The sequence below is a fragment of the Carlito syrichta genome, unplaced genomic scaffold, assembly GCF_000164805.1.
Source record: "Carlito syrichta isolate Samal-C Ts95f unplaced genomic scaffold, Tarsius_syrichta-2.0.1 Scaffold304792, whole genome shotgun sequence".
Classification (NCBI taxonomy): domain Eukaryota; kingdom Metazoa; phylum Chordata; class Mammalia; order Primates; family Tarsiidae; genus Carlito; species Carlito syrichta.
The window spans coordinates 412,686-431,681 of NW_007248888.1; the positions used below are offsets into that span (position 1 = coordinate 412,686).

General features: G+C 35.9%; 1 protein-coding gene across 1 annotated transcript in view; it reads left to right on the forward strand.

The window, feature by feature from the left end:
* Positions 1-18,996, forward strand: part of LOC103263295 (dynein heavy chain 14, axonemal-like) — a 53,052-nt gene that overhangs the window by 7,271 nt on the left and 26,785 nt on the right. Inside the window, exons 2-6 of the mRNA XM_021713907.1 lie at positions 1,906-2,066; positions 7,227-7,376; positions 14,096-14,226; positions 15,430-15,582; positions 16,994-17,109. Of these exons, the coding sequence (XP_021569582.1) occupies positions 1,906-2,066; positions 7,227-7,376; positions 14,096-14,226; positions 15,430-15,582; positions 16,994-17,109 (711 nt within the window). The remainder of the gene's footprint in view (positions 1-1,905; positions 2,067-7,226; positions 7,377-14,095; positions 14,227-15,429; positions 15,583-16,993; positions 17,110-18,996) is intronic.

Here is an 18,996-nt window from a genome sequence, read left to right on the forward strand (position 1 = left end):
TTTATCACGCTCAGTGATCTATCACAGAAACAAAGAATAGAGTACCACTTGTTCTCACTCATAAATGGACCCTGAACATTTGCCATAATAGTATAAGAAAGGGATTGGCAGTAGTGGGATACTGCTGGGGTGAATGGGTGGGAGATAGGGCACAGTATCAATAAGGATATCCGATCTCAAACCAGGCACAGTGGGGACCAAAGGGAGGCCCAAACTTTACCTGTATGATGACCACTTGTATAGCTAATCCTGAATTTTACTCCACATCTTTAAAATAAAAAATAAACATAAAAATAAAAAGATAAATACAAGAACTGGGATCCCTTTCAGGAGATCGGAATTCCATGGGGCTGTGATAGTGCCTATGTCTCTAAAATATCAATAAACTCCTTTAATGCTGTTGATGGAAAAAAAAAAAAAAGAAAGAAAAAATTATGGGAGTCTTGACCTACAGCTATCAAAACTTATTATAAAGCTATAGCAATTAAGGCAGTATGATACATGATATAGCAACAAGTGTAGACAAATAAGAATAAACACATGGACAGACAACTGCATGCATTTTGAGTGATGCCAGACTTGGTGTTATAGGTCAGTGAGAAAAGGAGTGGGTGTTCAATAATGGTACTGCAACAATTGTATATATTGGGTGGAGGCATGGGGAGAAATTGCGACTGCCTCTTAACACCATACCCCGAATTAAGGATTTAAGGACTTATGTATACATCAAAAGACTTGTGAAAAGCAAAATTTTTAAGTTGTTAGGAAAACATATAAGATAATTTTGTCATCATCTTGGAGTAAGGAAAGATTTATTTAAAAAGACATAAAATACACAGATCATAAAGACAAAGATAAATTATATTAAAGTTAAGAGTTTCTGCTTATCAAGACATCGAGAAAGTGAAAAGATAAATCCAAACTAGAGATATAAGATGATAAAAAAAAATTACTGTGCTAATGTGTAAATAACTACTAGGTATTGTTTAAAAAGTGGACAAATGGGTTTCGGAACAAAACAAAAGAGAAAAGGATATAGATAAATATTTTAATGAAGAGGAAACTTTTCAAGCTGTTTAATACTACTGTTAAGCCAAATGGGAACTCCCAAAGTGCACAAAGGGCAAATATTTTAAATAATACATAATAACCGTCCATAAACAAGTTCAAGAAATTGTATCTTATTTGTCTTCTGAAAGAGGCATTATCTTCTTATTCATTTGATTAAGTATTTTTGCATAACAAACCAATAAGTAAAGTACTTTTTCCCCCGAGAAGTAAATATAAGGTTTTGCAAACCCTAAATTTCCTCTGCCTTGTAAAAATATAGCCTACCATACAAGTCGATTAGAGGTAGTGATTTTGGATTCTGTTCTTAGGAAAAGGTATTTCTAACAATAGACAGTTGGCTAATATACTGTGAGAAGATCTTTGTTTTTATCCTGATATGAATTGGGTTTTGTTGTTTGGCTTTTCTTTTTCATAAAGGGAAGCAATATATGAGTATGAAATTTCAGAAAATTGTCTTCTGACTTCACTCTGCCACAAACTTAACTGGGTAACATTTTTTCATCTTCTAAAATGAGATCAAGATGCTTAAGTCTCTTCCAGCTTTAAATCTTCGATGACAATTTATAGCATTTATTTTTCTTATGCCAAAACCAGTTAGATATTCCAAATCTGCTCTTAAAAGTGCCTATCAAAAATTACTTGAAAGGATAGATATTGTATTGTAAAGTACAGAATAAATATTGAGTCTTAAAGTTATAGAAATGTTAACCACAGAATTTATTAAACCCAAGAAGCTGTTTCAATTATAATTATGAAATTTTAGGTCATATGCTAACAGGTGAATATTTTATTGGTGTGATTATTTTCTTAGAATTGTTTTCTTTCTCATATTAGACTTTCAAAATATGAAAAGCAAAAATACAAAGATGTTAAAACATCAGAGAACCAACCAGAAACAGCAAAAATGGAAACGTTGAAGAATAAAACAATCAGAACATTCTCTGAATCCTTGAAGTCAGAGAAAACAGAAGAAATTTATCAAGATTATTATCCAGGTATGCTGATCAATGTTTTCTTTTATGAAAATGGAAGTAAGTTTTTCATAGCATCGAGTTAAGAAAACAAGTAAAATATATTGAAATGCTAGATCCACTTTCAAAATATAAGGTTTGGCATTTTACTGATTTCATTAATCATAGCAATTAGCAGTGTGTTCAAATACAAACCTTGTTTTCTAAAGAGAACGTCATATAAATAATGATAATAATAAAAGGAACAGCAATATCACTAATGCCACTGAAAAGCCAAAATATCTATAGCAATTTACAGTTTACATCACTCTTTCATGCATATCATCTTTTTTTTTTTTTTTTTTTTAAGTCTCAATCCCTTCTGGCTGTGTTGAGACTTTGCTCTTTCTTATCTACTAGTTTCTGATTACTTCTCCACATACATCTATTTTTAAAGTCTTCTCTCCTTCTCCTTTGCCCCAATTCTACCATTTTCAGTATTTATGTAGTTTTACCACAACTTCCTTTTTTATCCAGCTCTTTTATATCCTCAGCCCCATCTGCAGTACTTGTCTCAGGGGATAACTGTGCCTCCTCTCCTTTAAGGTAAATCCCACCATCTCATTTTGGAACTCCTTTTCTGCCATGTGCTGAGGAACCTGGAATTCATCAGTTATCTTCCCTTATATCTTCTTTTCTACTGACTCTTTTCTGTCAGTACATAAACATGCTATGTGCTTAACCATCTGAAACTAAACAAAATAGCTCTAGTCCTCCCTTCCGTTTTCGCAGTTACCACTCTATGATCAGGCTTCTCAAAAGAGGGGCCTAGACTTCCTGTCTCCACTCATTTATTCCTCAGCCTGGATTCTGCCTCCTTCTTTCTACCAATAAGACCCTCCCAAGGTCACCAGATACCTCCCGATGGCTAAAACTTTACAAAAATAATTAATTTATAAATCTAATAATTTTTATGTTCCGGTACTGCTCTGCAATGTTTTATTCTTTGACTATTTATTTCTTTTATTTTTTCCTTGACCTTTTTTTTTTTTTGAGTCAGTGTCTCATTCCGTCGCCCAAGCTGGAGTGCAGTGGTATAATCACAGCTCACCGCAGCCCCAACTTCCTGGGCTCCGGTAATCCTTCTGCCACACCCTCCCGAGTAGCTGGAACTACAGATTTGCACCACCATGCCTGGCTAATATTTTTGATTTCTTCTTCTTCTTCTTCTTATTTTTAGAAACAGGGTCTTGTTCTTTTGCCCAGACTGGTCTTGAACTCCTGGACTCAAGTAGTCCTTCCACCTCAGTCTCCCAAAGTACTGGGATTACAGGCTTGAGCCCCTGACTTTCAAGGAAAACTACTCACTTTTTACTTTTCTATCTGCTCTTTTTCAGTCTCTTTAATAGAGTTTTAGTTTTCAGTCTACTTTTTAAATCAGGGGTCCCCAGTCCCCAGACTGCAGATGAGTACCTGTCCGTGGCCTGCTAGGAACCAGGCTGCACAACAGTAGGTGACCAGTGGGCAGGTGAGCAGAGCTCTGTCCTGTATCAGGTCAACGGCAGGATTAGATTCTCATAGGAGCACGAACCCTATTGTGAACTTCTTATAAGGGATCTAGGTTGCACACTTCTTATTAGAAATTAATGCTTGCCTCCCTCCCCCTCTGTGGAAAAATTGTCTTCCATGAAATCAGTCCCTTATGCCAAAAATGTTGGGGGCCGCTGCTTTAAATATTGTTTCTCTGGGGTTTTAGGGTCTGCCAAAATTTGTGTTTTTTCTTCTCTCTGGGATAAACCAAATTTTTATTATTTTTAATAACAATAGACAGCCATTTACTGCATAATGTCCTTTTGGGCAATGTTGTACTGAATATAGATGGTGGTTCCATAATATAATACTGTATTTTTACTGTGGCTCTTCTATGTTTAGAAACACAAATACTTACCATTAGGTCACAATGGTCCACAGTCTTCAGTGTAGCAACATGCTGTATAGGTTTGCAGCCCAGGAGCAGTAGGCTATACCGTATAGCCTAGGTGGATAGAGGCTATCCCATCTAGGTTTCTGTAAATACACTCTATGATGTTGCATAATGACAAAATCACCTAATGATGCATTTGTTAGAATTATTTCCATCATTAAGTGAAGCATGGCTGCATTTCCTCCTATATCATCTAAGAAATACCTACTACAAACAGTAGCTAGATATTTCTGCAATTGTCTTCATCCTCTGCCTATAGGTGAGTACATTTCATTTCCTGAAGAGATCTGAACTCCAGAACTTCTGCTCATCATTGGGTCAGAATGTTTTACTCTGACAGATTAAACCAGGGGGAGTATGTGAATCTTATAGCTAAGTGTTTGTAGACCTGACAAAGCTTATCTTCCAACACAGTGAAAAGAAGAAGGAGTATTCTGACTCATTCTATTTTTCTCAGGAGAGAGAGGACACAAATATAAGGCTGGATAGGTATACAAGGGTTGGGCAAAGCTAGGACTTGTTGGCATTTTAATGATTTTTGTCATTATGCTTCGAAGATAGGAGTCATGGAAAGGTTTTAAGCAAGGAGTTAACATGATCAAATTTCTGTTTTGCAAAGATAATTCTGGCTGTGTATTGAAGAATAGATTGAAGAGGAGCAATAATTGATATATGGAGACCAGTTAAGAGGCTGCAAATATTCTGATGATGAGAGAGAGGGAGTTGTCAAAGATAATACCTAGGCTTCTGGATTGTTTAATATAATGAATAGTGGTACCATTCACTAAGCTAGGAAGTCCTACAAAAAGGTCAAGATTTGTGGGATCATGAGTTCAATTTTGGACATGTTGAATTTGGAATACCTTTGGTACATCCCAGGGGAGATGTCTAGGAGGTAGTTGAATATAAGTGCTAGGAGCTCAGAGAAGCCAAGGCTGAGATGATATGTTTGGGGGTAATCATGTGACTGGAAGTTTAAGCAAGTGGCCATGGGTCAGATTGCCTAGGGAGAGTGTAAAACGTGAGACTAAAACAGGGCCAAGAAACTACAACAATTACAAGCCAGAATAAGGAGGTCAATTGCTAAAGACATGAGATTGGTCAGAGTTAGTCTAAATAGGATGACAAGAAAGAGAATGATGTTGCAGTGTCACAGAAGTCAAAGAAAACAACTGTATCAAAAAGGAAGAAATGGTCTAAAGTGTCAGATAACACTGATATGTAAAAAGAGGACTAGAAAATGTCCGTTGAATTCACTGACCTCAAGAATATGGTCACTTGAGTGCTGTTTGGTGGAGTTCTGTAGTCAGACTGGAATGGATTAAGAAATGGATGGCAAATGAGGAAATAGTGACTATATGCAACTCTTTTGAGAAGTTTAGCTGTGAAAAAAGGCAAGTTTGATAACTAGGGAAGTTATAGCTAAAGAATGGATTTTATTTAAAGTGGGAGATACTTCGACATGCAAAAGAGAAAAAGGAATACCTAGTGCAAGGAAGAAGAGATGGGATCTAAACAAAAGGTGGAAAGGATTGGTCTTGGATGAGAAGAAAACCTGACACCTCTTTTACAAATGTGGGTTGCTTGGTTTGTTTGACAATGCAAATTGAAGGAATTCCTAACTGATGCTTTTTATGTTTCTTGGAAAGTGGTTATGGAGATCAGTTGAAGGAGAGAGACTGGAAGATAAAAGAGATTTGAGAAGGATGAAGAAAATCTGGAATAGTCATTGAAAAGGGAGAAGTGCGAGTTAACCAGACAAGCAATAGGATTTCGAGTTTGTGTCTAGGGTCCACCGATAGTTAATTAAAACGAATTTGCAGATTACCAATCCAACTAGTTGTGGGCCTTTCTCGAATAGCTCTGGAATCTGCAGATATAGGCATGGAGAACACATAGGGTTTGGTTTATCCAGGGCTAGTGTTTTGCCATCTAGGTGACACCAAAAGAAAGAGGGAGTTTAGGATCTTGGCAAAGGGTTGTGGAAAGAAAAGATAATCTAAACTGTGTAAAAAATAAAATAGAATAAAATAAAGCATGGATTAAAATAGAGGGATGATGAACTGTAAGAAAGTAATGGGACAATGAACTGGAGGTCCTGATGAAGTTCAGGAATAGTAATGTTGGAAGTATTAAGCAAGCTGGAAGGTTAGAAGGCAAGTGATGGCAAGCACTGTGACGTAATTTTGGATGTAGTTGGTTGAAATGGACTTCTGGAAAATGGGGAGGGGTGGATGGTTCTTAGACAGGTCTTAATTCATGGACACTGAAGTCATCCACATGATGGCAGATTTAATAGGAGAAAGCAGGCTCTCCCTGGAGCCCAAGTTCCAGATTCATTGCATTTCCAGGCAAATGGTACATGTCAATGAAGAATGGAAGAGTATGGTGCAACCAACCAAAAGACATATGCTTCAAAGGAGTAGGATTTTTATTTTATTTATTTATCTATCTATTATTTATTTAGAGACAGGATCTTTCTCTGTTACCCAGGCTGGAGTGCAGTGGTGTTTTAAAATTAAAAACCTCACCATCTTTCAACATTTGATCCCTTGGAACAGGAAAGGTGTGTGGTCTCCTGTGCTTGTACAGTGGGAAATTATCTCTCTCTCCTTTGAATTAGGACTATGACTGAAATATAACTTAGTGGTTATTTCATTTGTAATCCTTTCATTTTGTTTGTAATTATTGAGTCTTATCCCCGACTAGATTGTAGCATAATGCCTTGAACTACATAAATGTTTGTTAAATAAGGAAAATAAGTAAAATTTGTTTCTTAAAGGTCCTATTTTCAATAATCTCCCCATTCATCTATGTGTTGGAAATCTATCAATTAGATAAACCACAGAGGAAATGAGAAATAGGTTCTTTGTTACTTTTCTGTGTTTATATCTAAATATTTTCTGTTCTTAGATACTAAATTATAGTTGATAAAAGGGTCCTTCTCCGTATTCATTTTATATGAGGATTCAGACTTTAAAGATTTAGTATAATAATAAAATCAATAATTAACATTTGCCTTAGTAAGTACTTACTATGTGCTTTAAATGTATTAACAAATTTAATTATTTTAACAATCCTATGAGGTTCTTACTATGACAATCCTCATTTCAAAGTAAAGCAGACAGGAACTTACAACATCAGTCACAGAACTGTGAGTATTAAAACTTATTTCTAAACTTGGAATCTAGTTAATCAATTCATAATGGTTTTATTTTCAGATTACCTTAAAGAAAGTATTACTCAACAACGTATAGTTGCTCCAGAACCAGCTTCCCATAAGGAAAAGGGGAAATCAAAGCGGAAAAAGGACCAAACTCATGCTTGTCCCAAAGTTAGGAAAGCTAAACTTGTATCATATGATAGAACAGGTATGTGATATTACTGAGCCAGCTTGTTTAGAAAGCACTACACCTTTCAAATTATTCTGTGGTTTGTGTGCTTATGTTGGACATTGATTTTAGAAAAAACAGCCTTACCTAATGTTATATGTTTGGTTGCTTAAAGAATTTCTTTGTGAAAATTTAAAATATCATTAAATTTAAAAATTGACAGAGACTGTCCAATGGCTATGTTCTTAATTGGGAATAATCTCGGAAGGTTATGGTTTTAGAACTATAAATAATGTTATGGTTTTAGATCTATAATATAAATTTAGAACTGTATGATTTTGTTCTATCCTTGTAGTAAAACTTGATGGTATAGTTTTATTTAATAATTTTATGTCTTTGTTGGATATAGAGTTTAAATTCCTAGATAAACAGTTCACTTAAAATATTTTCCCCCACTAACATTTTCTAGGTTTGATTTCTCTGTATCTGAAGTTCTTATTTGTATTAAAGTTTTCAGTTTCATAAGGAAAAGGAAACTTTTCTATTTTTTACTGAAATATCATGATTTAGAGGCAGATTTATCATAAAGCTTTTGAAGCTTAAGCTTCAGTGCCCCTCACTTACACAGGCGTCTTCCTTTTTTGAAATGAATATCCTCAAAATTATCAATGCTTCAGCACAAAACCTACATAGAAGGAATGGTGTTCACTCCCTTGTGCAATCTGCTCCCCTTGAATGTAGGTGGGACCTGTGACTGCTTCTAACCAGCAGATTATGGCAAAGGTGATGTACTGTCACTGCTGTGATTATATGATGTTACAAAAGCCTCCATCTTGTTAGTAGACTCGTTCTAGAGTCTCTCCTTTGCTGACTTTGAAGAAGCAAGCTGCTGTGACTCCTACAGTCACAGGGAAGTGATTTTTTCTGCTAACAACCTGGGGGAGCTTGGAAGCAGATCCTTTCCCAGCAGGGATCTGAATGGGAATCCAGTCCCAACCAGCACCTTGATTGCAGCTTTTGAGACTTTAAGTACAGAATTCAATTAAACTGTATCCAAACTCCTGACCCACAGAAACTGTGAGATAATGTATGTTGTTTAAACCACTAAATTTATAGAAATTTGTTGTGTATTCAGAAAACAATAGCTTTTATTGCAACAAATGTTGCTTTGCATTATGAATTCTTAGTATTTTGTCACATTGGTGCTTTAGTGGATTGTTTGTTTTTAAAGACAAGGTCTCCCATTGTCACCCAGGTTGATCTCAAACTCCTTCACTCAAGCAATCCTCCTACCTTGGCCTCCCAAAGTGTTGGGATTGCAGACTTGAGCCACAGCACTTAGCCTGTTCTTTCATGTTTTGAATTTGATATCTAGTGTAAGAAAGGCCAACAATTTAGGTTTAATGACTTCCAGATAAATAAACTTCCAATATTTTAAATGTCTGTATTTCTTTAATTTAGCTGCTGCAAATCCATGAATGTATAGATTGATAAAGACTTAAGTATTTTAATTTTTTTTTTTTAGATCTTTTTAAAAAGTTATGAAAAATTTAAAATATAAAAGGTAGAGAAAATAATTTAATATCGATGAACTCAATACCAGGATTTTTTAAATATTAAAATTCTGTCATTTTAAAAATAATAACTTGTAGTAGACAGAATTCTAAGGTGTCCTCCAGTATTCCTACCCTCCGGTGCACACATTTTGTATAATTCTCTCCCCTTAAGTGAAGGCAGAAGCTGTGAATATGATATAATGTCACTTCAATGCTTTTATGTTATGTTATATGGCAGAGATTTTATAGATGTATTTAAGGTCCCTAATCAGTTGACTTTTAGTTAATCAAAAGGAAATTTATTCTGGGCAAGCCTGACTTAAATCAGATAAGCCTTTTAAAAGACCAAAAACTGTAACAGAAGCCCTCCTGCTGCCTTTGTAAGAGCCAACTGCCATGTTGTGGAGAGAGACCCATGACAAGGGCCCCAAAGTGACCTAAAAGTAGCTGAGAACAACCTGACCAACTGCTATCAAGAAAATGGGGACCTCAGTCATAGAGCCACAGGGAAGTAAACTTGAGGATGCCTGGAGGCAAGTCTTTCCCTAGCCCAGCCTTCAGATAAGGGCATAGTCAGCTGACATCTTGATTTCAGCTCCAGCATACCCTGAGCAGAGGACCTAACTAAAATTTGCCAGACTTCTGACCTATGGAAATAGTAAGATAATAAACTTATAGTAAGTTTGTGGTAATTTGTTATACAGCAATGAAAAATAAATACTTAAGTGAAATGCTACAGGCCTAGCTAAAGCCACTCCTCATCCTTCCCTTTCCCTGTTCTCATTCCCAGAAGCCACGATTAAGGTCAGTTAGTAACTCTCCTTAAATTGGCGACTATCAGTTTCATTTATGGTTTTATACTTTTTCCTACATTTATACATATCTATTGTGGCAGTTTAAAAATTTGTCTACAAATCCTTTGACTCTCCTTCCTTCAAAATATGAAGATTCACTTCGCTTCCCTTAAGTGAGATGCAGACTTAGTGACTCAGTTCTGATAAGTAATATGGTGAGGGTGATGGCACTGAATTCTAACAAATAGGGAATGGTAAAAGTGATAGTGTGTGACTTCTAACACTAAGTCCTAAGAGGCATAGCAGCTTCTTCTCTTGCCTTCTCTCTTGGATCACTATCTCTGGGGAAGCCAGCTGTTACTTTCTGAGAATGCTTAATCAGCCCTATGGAAGGTCTGTGGAGTGAAAAACTGAGGCCTCCTGCTAACAGCCACATGTAAGCTATCCTGAAAAGTGATCCTTCGGCCCCAGTCAAACCTTCAGAGGATTGCAGCCCTCTCCAACATTTTGATTGCAATCTCATGAGAAAGAGTCAGAACCACCTATCTAAGCCCCTTCTGAATTCCTATCCATAGAAGCTGTGAAATAATAAGTATTTATCATTTTAGACCTCAAAATTTTATGACAGTTTACACAGCGACAGAGAACTAATAATTTCCTTTAATATGTATGGCATTATACTGTGTCTACAGAAGCTCACATATTAATGTTGGTCAAAAGAAGCCAGGTGTGGAGAAGAATACTTACTGTGCGATTCCACTTATATAAAGTAAAAAATAGACAAAACTCATATCTAATCTTAGAAATCAGGATAGTGACTACCTTTGTGGGAATGGGGTGAAGGGGGAATAGTAACTGGAAGAGGTTTCAAGGTAGACTTCAAGAGAGCTAGTATTGCTTTTTATTTTCTTGGTTCATGTGCTGATTACAGGAGTATGTTAATTTCTGAAAATTCTGTGTTATAAACCTTGGAATGATACTTTTGAATTTGATACTTTTCTGTATATATATATATATGTATATATATATATATACACTTCAAGGTTTAAAGTTATGCATAAATTTCATTGTATTGTATCCTTTTACAATGTGTTGTCTTTTCCAGATTCATTTATGTTGGTGCATGCCTTTGGAATGAATTCTTTTACTCTTTCTTTTAAGGTGATTTTTTAATCTAAAGGGTCCTCTTTTCACCTATCCAAAGCTTTATATTATTTAAGATCCATTTTTGAACTTGAACCTAGTTTGAAGTGATCTCTTTCTTTAAAATTAACATAGCACTTACTAGCAGTGTCACTCATTTGACAGTTTCATATATTATCTTTCATTATGAGGACACATTCACATGATGAAAATAATATCCTCAATTATATGATAAGCTCTCAATCAGCAGAAATCCCATTTTAAGCTTTTAAAACAAAGTCTTTAATTTCATGCACGGAAAATGGATATGTAGTTTTACTCTTAGATGCCAGAATTCTTCCTAAAACACTGTCTTCATGATGTCACTCTCTCCTGCTGAAAATTCTGTCCTATGGGATCACGTCTTCAAGGCCCTAAGAGGATAAAGCAAGGGATCTGGAAGGCTAGCCTCAGTATTCACTGATGAACCTTTACTGTGGCTACATCAGAAGATATTGCCTAAATAGACAAAATAAGTTTTTGTTTCGCTGGCTGCTTTTCTTCATGGTTTTCCTCTGGAAGTCTGCCGCTCGAACTTTGCTATTTTTTGCCCTTGCCCTTGGAACTGTTTTCTTAACTTGTTGTGAAAGTGGGATGTGCACCAGTCTCCCCGTATTTATTGATAAAGAATTGCTATCTTGGATCCAACCATATATCCAGCTAACTAGGGATGTGCATCCGTTTCTAGTGTTAAGTATATGTCGTATTGGCATTTTTTAGTAGACATTCATGGTTCTGGCATGAATTAGTCTCTTTTTTAGAAAAATATTTTCTTTTTAACTTTTTGGAAGATAGGTGTTTCTTAAATTTTATCACTTATTTTGAAAAATCATTCTTTGTCTTTTATGCCTCAAATTGCCTCCATTTTCTAGCAGTTTTCATCACACTCATTTTGTAGATGTCCTCCTTCATGAAGCATATCACATCTATTAAATCTGTCAAATCACCCTCAAAATGGAGAAATACCCTTGCCAAAGTTGATATTCTCCAATTTTTTTTTTTTTGCCCGTCTGAGTGAGAAATGCTGTTTAATTAATTTGCAACTCTCTGATTATGAATAAGATTGAACATTTCTTCATGTTTATGGATCACTCATCTTTTCCTGTAAATTGTTTGCGCATCTCTCTATCAAAAGGTTTATTTCTTATTGACTGGCAAGGATTCTTTAAATAATCAGTGTATTAATTTCTAACCTCTTACATAGGTTATAAACATCATTTTCCAATTGTTAATTATACTTTAATTTTGTGTGGGGCGACTTTTCTTGTGGATAAATTGCTAAGTTTGAGCAAGTCAGATTTATCATTTTCATTTTAATGTACTTTTATTCTTTTTCAGGAAGCCTTTGCTACCCCATGTTTATAAAACTATTTTCCCATATTTTCTTCTACTATTTCTATAATTTGTTTTTACACATTTACATCTCCAATCCATCGATAATTTATGCTTGCATATAACTGCATTGGTTCCCAAATGAGTGAACTACTTTCTCATTAAGATTTATTGAATAGTTAATCATTCATTCTTCTGTTGATGTGAATTATCTTCTTGTTCACTTATTAGGTGGTCTTTTATATGTGGTTATATTTTGAAACTATGATCTATTTTATTCTTTTGCTTTTCTATGTCAATAACAAAGTATTTGATTTCTTTAGGTATATGTTTTCATATCTGGGTCTATAATGTTACTTATTCTCTTGCTAGATATACACAGTTTGTGCCGTTTCCTTAATACTAATTTTCTTTTTTTTTTTGAGTTGGAGTCTCACTTCATCGCCCAGACTGGAGTGCAGTAGCATGCTGCCGGCCATCGCAGCCTTGACTAGCTGGGCTTTGGCGATCCTTCTGCCTCCGCCTTCCAAGTAGCTGGAACTACAGGCACGCACTACCATGCCCGGCTGATTTTTGATTTACTGTAGAGATGAGGTCTTGCCAAATTGCCCAGGTGGATCTCGAACCCGTGGGCTCAGGCAATCCACTCACCTCAGCCTCCCCAAGCGAGGGATTACAGGCTGAGCCACCGAGCCCGGCTATACTAATTTTCAATACTTCTCCTTCTCTCTATTATCCCCGTTGTTAGCTAACTTTCTTTTCAATTAAGTATTTTTAATTTATCTTTATGTTTAAGCAACTGGAAGGGCCCAGACTAAGATGACAAATGGGGTGCCTAGGGTACAAAATTTAAAGAGTAACTCACTCTTAGGGCCATGCAGTGTCATAACACTGTTTTATACAAGATCTCAAGTCTCATTTAATCCTTAGCAAACAAACTGGTTTAGTCAGATGGTGTCTGTAATTTCTGGAGGGACAGAAATATAGCTTCTTAGGATTGCCGGTTTTGCCAATATGGGTTTTTGTATACTTCCCCTCCCATGATTTGTTCTATCAAGAAAAGAAGCTTAAGAGCCATCAGGACTATCTGTACAGCATGGTGAATGAAAGCCAAGAGAAGAGACTTTCATGAAGGAGAGACTCTTTAGCTGCCAGCTAGAAGATTAAGAGAGATGGTCTGAAAAATGTCTATGCATTCATCCTCAGGAAGAATATTTCTTCTCACACTGTCATTCCTACTTTTCTGATCCTACTGCCTCCACCCCAGCTTAGGCATTTTTTAAGAAAAGCCTGGAACTGGGTGCGGTAGCTCATGCCTGTAATCCCAGCATTTTTGGAGGTGGAGGCAAGAGGCGTGCCTGAGCCCAGGGGGTCGACACCAGCTTGGACAACTTGGAGACCTTGTCTTTCCAATAAATTTAAAAAATTAGGTGTGGGGTGGCATGCCTGTAGTTCCAGCTACTCAAAAGGCTGAGGTGAAAGGATCACCTGAGTCCTGGAGGTGGAGGCTGCAGTGAACTGTGATTGTGCCACTGCACTCCAATCTGGGCGACAGAGTGAGATTCCAACTCAAAAAAAAAAAAAAAAAGCCTTAGCCTTATAACTGCCTACCGTTTCTAGTCTCTTTCTTACCTGCTACCTGTGTAATTATGCAATTAGGTAATTGTGATATCTTTCTTAAATGGATAAATATTGTTCCTTCTTTTCAGCTTCTGTTAAAACTGAGTTTTAAGTTATATTTTTTCTCTAATTATATAGTCTTTATGTAAACTTTAGGGATGTTACCATTTAAATTTTGTTCTCTATGTAGAAATATTTGGAGTATTGTGCATTATCTGTAAATGATGCTCATATTTGCACTTATATTGGACTGTTTTTAAATGTTCTATACCAGAACCAAAAGATGATGATGTGATAAGACATATTATTAGGCTAAGAGAAAAGTTTGGCTGGCAAATCGAATTACCACAGCACAATTTGAAATACAAAAGTACTCAAATCAAAAGTCAGAAGATGATTCTAAAGGTATTATTCTATTTTATTGAGTTTTGATCTTTAAAAGTCAATATTAAAACTGTATCTTAATTTTTATTTAGTTCATTTAAGAGGTTACAAAAAATCAAATATCACATTAATATTAAATTTTGATTATTATTTCACTTTTGCATTCAAAAGTGTTTGACATCATTTCATTTTACTCATTTAAAGTATGAAGAATGGGTAAGGTATATAAATTTTAAGTCTACAACACATCAAAATATTTATGTCTGCCTCTCTCATTACTTTCTACATCTAAGTAGGTCCCAGAGAAGGGATATCATCCACTTCAATTTGAATCTGCTCTTGTTGCTGCATATCAGTTTTTTTGCGTGTGACATTCTCTCCTTCTTACTCTCTAGCTCCCTGGCACTTGATTTTCTGTCTCATCCACTCTGTATTTCCTTATGCTTTTCATTTTCTCCTTATCCATTAGCTTCTTTTTTCAGAGAAATTTTAGTTTGCCCAAAGTCACATGGCCCAGAGGGAAGGAGCTGTGATGAGAAGTAAGGTCTGTGTCCTGAGACCTCATTAGTTATGGTTCATCTAAGATTGAACAGAATAATCTCTTCCTACTTTTGGATCAGGAATTCTCAAAGCAAGGTCCCCAGGCAAGCAGCAGTGGAAACACCTTAGAACTTATTCAAAATACATTCTCATCTGCACCCTAGACTCACTGAGTCAGAAACTCTGAGGATGGAGCCCAGCAATCTGTAATTTATTAAGCTCTCCAGGTGATCCTGATGCACAATTAAGAACCAATGCTTCCAATCAGGGATCAGTAAACTTTTTCTGAAGAGGGCCAGATAATAAACATTTTACATTGTGCTGGTCATGTGATCCCTAAAACTATTCAACTATGCCATTGTAATGCAAAAGCATTGACGGAAAACACATAAACAAATACATGTGACTGTGTGCCAATAAAATTTTATTTACAAAAACAGGCACCTGGCCCTGGCTGTAGTTTGCTGATCCCTGCTCTAGACTGTTACCATGAAGAAAAGTGGTCTTTTATTTTTGTTGGTTATTTATTTATTTAGAGACAGGATCTCACTCTGTCACCCAGTGATATTATTCTTACTTTTAATTTGTATTTAAATTGTTTCAATTTAAATACAAATACAAAATCTGTTAATTTTATTTTGTTAGTTAATTTAATCAAATTAACTAAATTTTTTTAAATCTCAGGAACCTTTGAAAGATGATGGAGAATTTGTATATTGCCTTCCTCGGTATGATCCTAAATCCCTTTTCAATCCATATGATCTTCAGGTAGTCTCTGCCCATAAAGCCAGACGATGCAAAGAATTTTGGGTTATTAGTGCTTCATTTTTTTCAAAGGTAATACTTAATAGATGTTTTCAGCTTTCAGAATTATAATACAAAGATATTATCCGATTTAGACTTTAGTTGCATAAATTTATCTTTGTGTATCAAAGATACTTGGTCATTTGGGGTGTAGTTTATGTATAAGAATCTCCTTGGAAAAAGGTTATTTAATAGTGACATTTTTCTTTTTTGTAAAAATTTAGGTTTGAGGATTCAATTTTGAGAAATTTTTTCATCTTTCAAATATCTTATTAATATTTGATGTAATTTTTTAAAGGAAGAACTAGGAAACAAACATTTACTGGCATAATAAGAATTATAAGAAAAGAAACCTATCTACTGGCACATTTTTCAGAAACCTCATTGCCAGATATAGAAATCCCCCTTTTATACTCCTATATGGCTCTTTAATACTTATTACAAGTTGAAATTACACACTTACCTGTTTTGATCATTTGTTTAATGGTTGTCTGCTCTTGTGTACCTTCCCAGCCTCCCAACTAAAATATACTCTACGTATGCACAGGCAGGACCATATCTGTACAAACTAGGTCTGTAATGTGCAGATATGGAAATATCCCTAATATGCAATATCAACTGAGAATGGAGGAATAACTTCTGTATAAAGAAAAATATATTCGTAAATACATATGAGCTGATACAGGTGTACTTTTTTTTTTTTTTTTTGAGTTGGAGTCTCACTCTGTCACCCAGACTGGAGTGCAGTGGCCGCTCCCGGCCACCGCAGCCTCGCCTGCTGGGCTCCAGCGATCCTTCCGCCTCAGCCTTCCGAGTAGCCAGAATTACAGGCGCGCGCTACCACGCCCGGCTGATTTTTTTGAGTTATTGTAGAGATGAGGTCTTGCTGCCCAGGCGGGTCTCGAACCCTTGGGCTCAGGCAATCCATTCACCTCAGCCTCCCAAAGGTGCGGGATTACAGGCTGAGCCCCCAAGCCCTTATCTCTGGAAGAAAAAAATGTTAACACTCAGCTAGGGGAGAGGGGCTTTTGGGAAGAGAACAAATTTCTTGATGAAGCTCATGTGGTTTTTGAGTGTCATAATGGAGTGTCTGGACTACCACGTCTCTGTAGCTAAAATTAGGTTTATAAATACTACTTTTAGAGAAAATGTAAGTGTTGTAAGATTCACAATTTGAACAGTTATTTGTGAAAGTATCTTAGGGTGAGTAGGAAGTTTTTCTTCTGTTGGAGCACAAGAAATAGCATTAGAGAATGGCAAGTATGGAAGGAGTGTGTTAAGGGAAAGAAAATTTGTGTCGATGAAAGGACTGAGGGTGCAGATATAGAAAAAGCTTAATTATAAAAGCATAAGCTATGAGTCAAATACAGGCTTTCTTAATTTCTTAAAAATAGTATATCTTTTTAAAGAAATAAAGTGATGGTTTGGGGCTTTATACTTGTAGGTTATTAAAACAAGTGGTGGTACAGAGGAAGTAGAACTCATACCTGCTTTGGAATGGCTATCAGAAAGAAGACGTTACTATGTATTACGGCAATTCAAGACATTTTCCAGTTTCCGGTGAGATGAAAGAAAGCAAAACCAATTATTTGTAGTTTGATCTTGCTGAAAGAGCGATTGCCTGGATGACAACTGCATTCTACTGCAGTAATGCCATATTTACAGGAAATCATAGAGAAAAAAGATACCCCACAACATTTTTTTAGATAAAGGAAGCTTACTCATTTAAGTATTAAAACTTGTAACTTTAATCTTTTTGAATAACTATTATAAAAACACTTTATAGTCAAGTAAACTTAAATGGACTATAGCAACTGACCCTTGAACAATATGGGCACTGGGGCACTGACCACCCATCAGCCGAAAATCTGAGTATAATGCTTGACTCTCCAGCATGACTACTAATAGCCACTCCTGACCAGAAGCCTTACAGGTAATAGTCAATTAACCTATATTTTATATATATATATATATATTTATTTTTTTTTTTTTTTCTTACAAAAGTAAGCTAGAGAAAAGAAAATGTTATGAAAACCATAAGGAAGAGAAAATGTATTTACTATTCATTAAGTGGAACTGGATCATCATACGGATCTTCATCTTCTTCATCTTCATGTTGAGTAGGCTGAAGAGGAAGAGGAGGAGTTGGTCTTGATATTTCAGGAATGGCAAAAGTGGAAGAAAATTCTCATCTAAGTAAACCTGTGCAGTTCAAACCCATGTTGTTCAAGGGTCAATTGTACTGACCTCACTTTACCTTTCTGTATGCATATATTTATTTATTCATTAAATGTATATTTATTGAGAGTCTGCTAAGAACCAGGCATTACTGGAGATGCTGGAGATACTGTATTGAACAAAGTAAGCAGTTGTCTTGTTATAAAGGAAAATAAACTTGAATTTATATCATAGTAGGTGAGAGATAACAAACATGCCAATATGAGGGGGACCCACAAAACCGTGGAATTTATTTATCAAAAAATTGTGTATTTATTCTTACATGTTTAAAAATCAGTTACCTTCAAACTACTCTCCGTTTGTTGCATTACACCTATTGAGACACTTCTTCCACTGCTCAAAATAGTTTTGGAACTCTCCAATTGTGATGTCTTTTAGTACTTCTGCCATTTTTTGTTTCACCTCTTCCACATTGGCAAAACGTTTCCTTTTGAGGACATTTTTCATGGGAGAAACAAACAAACAAAGTCATTCAAGTCAAGATCGGGTAAAAAAGAGGGTGAGGCACAGGGGTCATGACGTTTTTGGTCCAAAACTGCTTAAAACTTAGCGTAGTGAAAGGCAGGTATGCTGCCATGGTGGAAGAAACAACTCGTCACATGTTTTGCAACAACTCCATATGTTTCTTACACAAATCCTGACATGCAACAACACTAGCTGGGACACTAATATGTATGAATTCCTAAAACACCTACTTAGCGGGGGGAGTCTGTACTACAGGGGGCCTGCCCTCAAAAGATAATTTCAATCATCTTTGGAGGGACCCCTCATAAGTAAAATGTCAGGTGGAGATTAAGTGTTATAAAGGAAAATAAAACAGAGTAAGAGAACTGAGTACAGCCTGTTGATTCAAGTTCATCACTAAAAATGTTTCTAGTTCTAAGGCATATTACATTACATCCCATCACATCACATCACATCAGGATTTCTGAGACTCTGATCATTCACAAAGTAGTCTCAAACTGTTGTTCTTTAGTGTTTGTATGTAATTTTATTATTTTCTTGTTTCTTCTCTAATGTCTTTCATTGGTGTGTTGCTATCTGCTGGGGACTAGGAAAAGAGATAAATACGATTTTATTTTATTTTATTTTATTTTAGTTTTTGAGTTGGAGTCTCACCCTGTCGCCCAGACTGTAGTCCAGTGGCCGCTTCCGGCCACCGCAGCCTCGACCTGCTGGGTTCCAGCAATCCTTCCGCCTCAGCCTTCC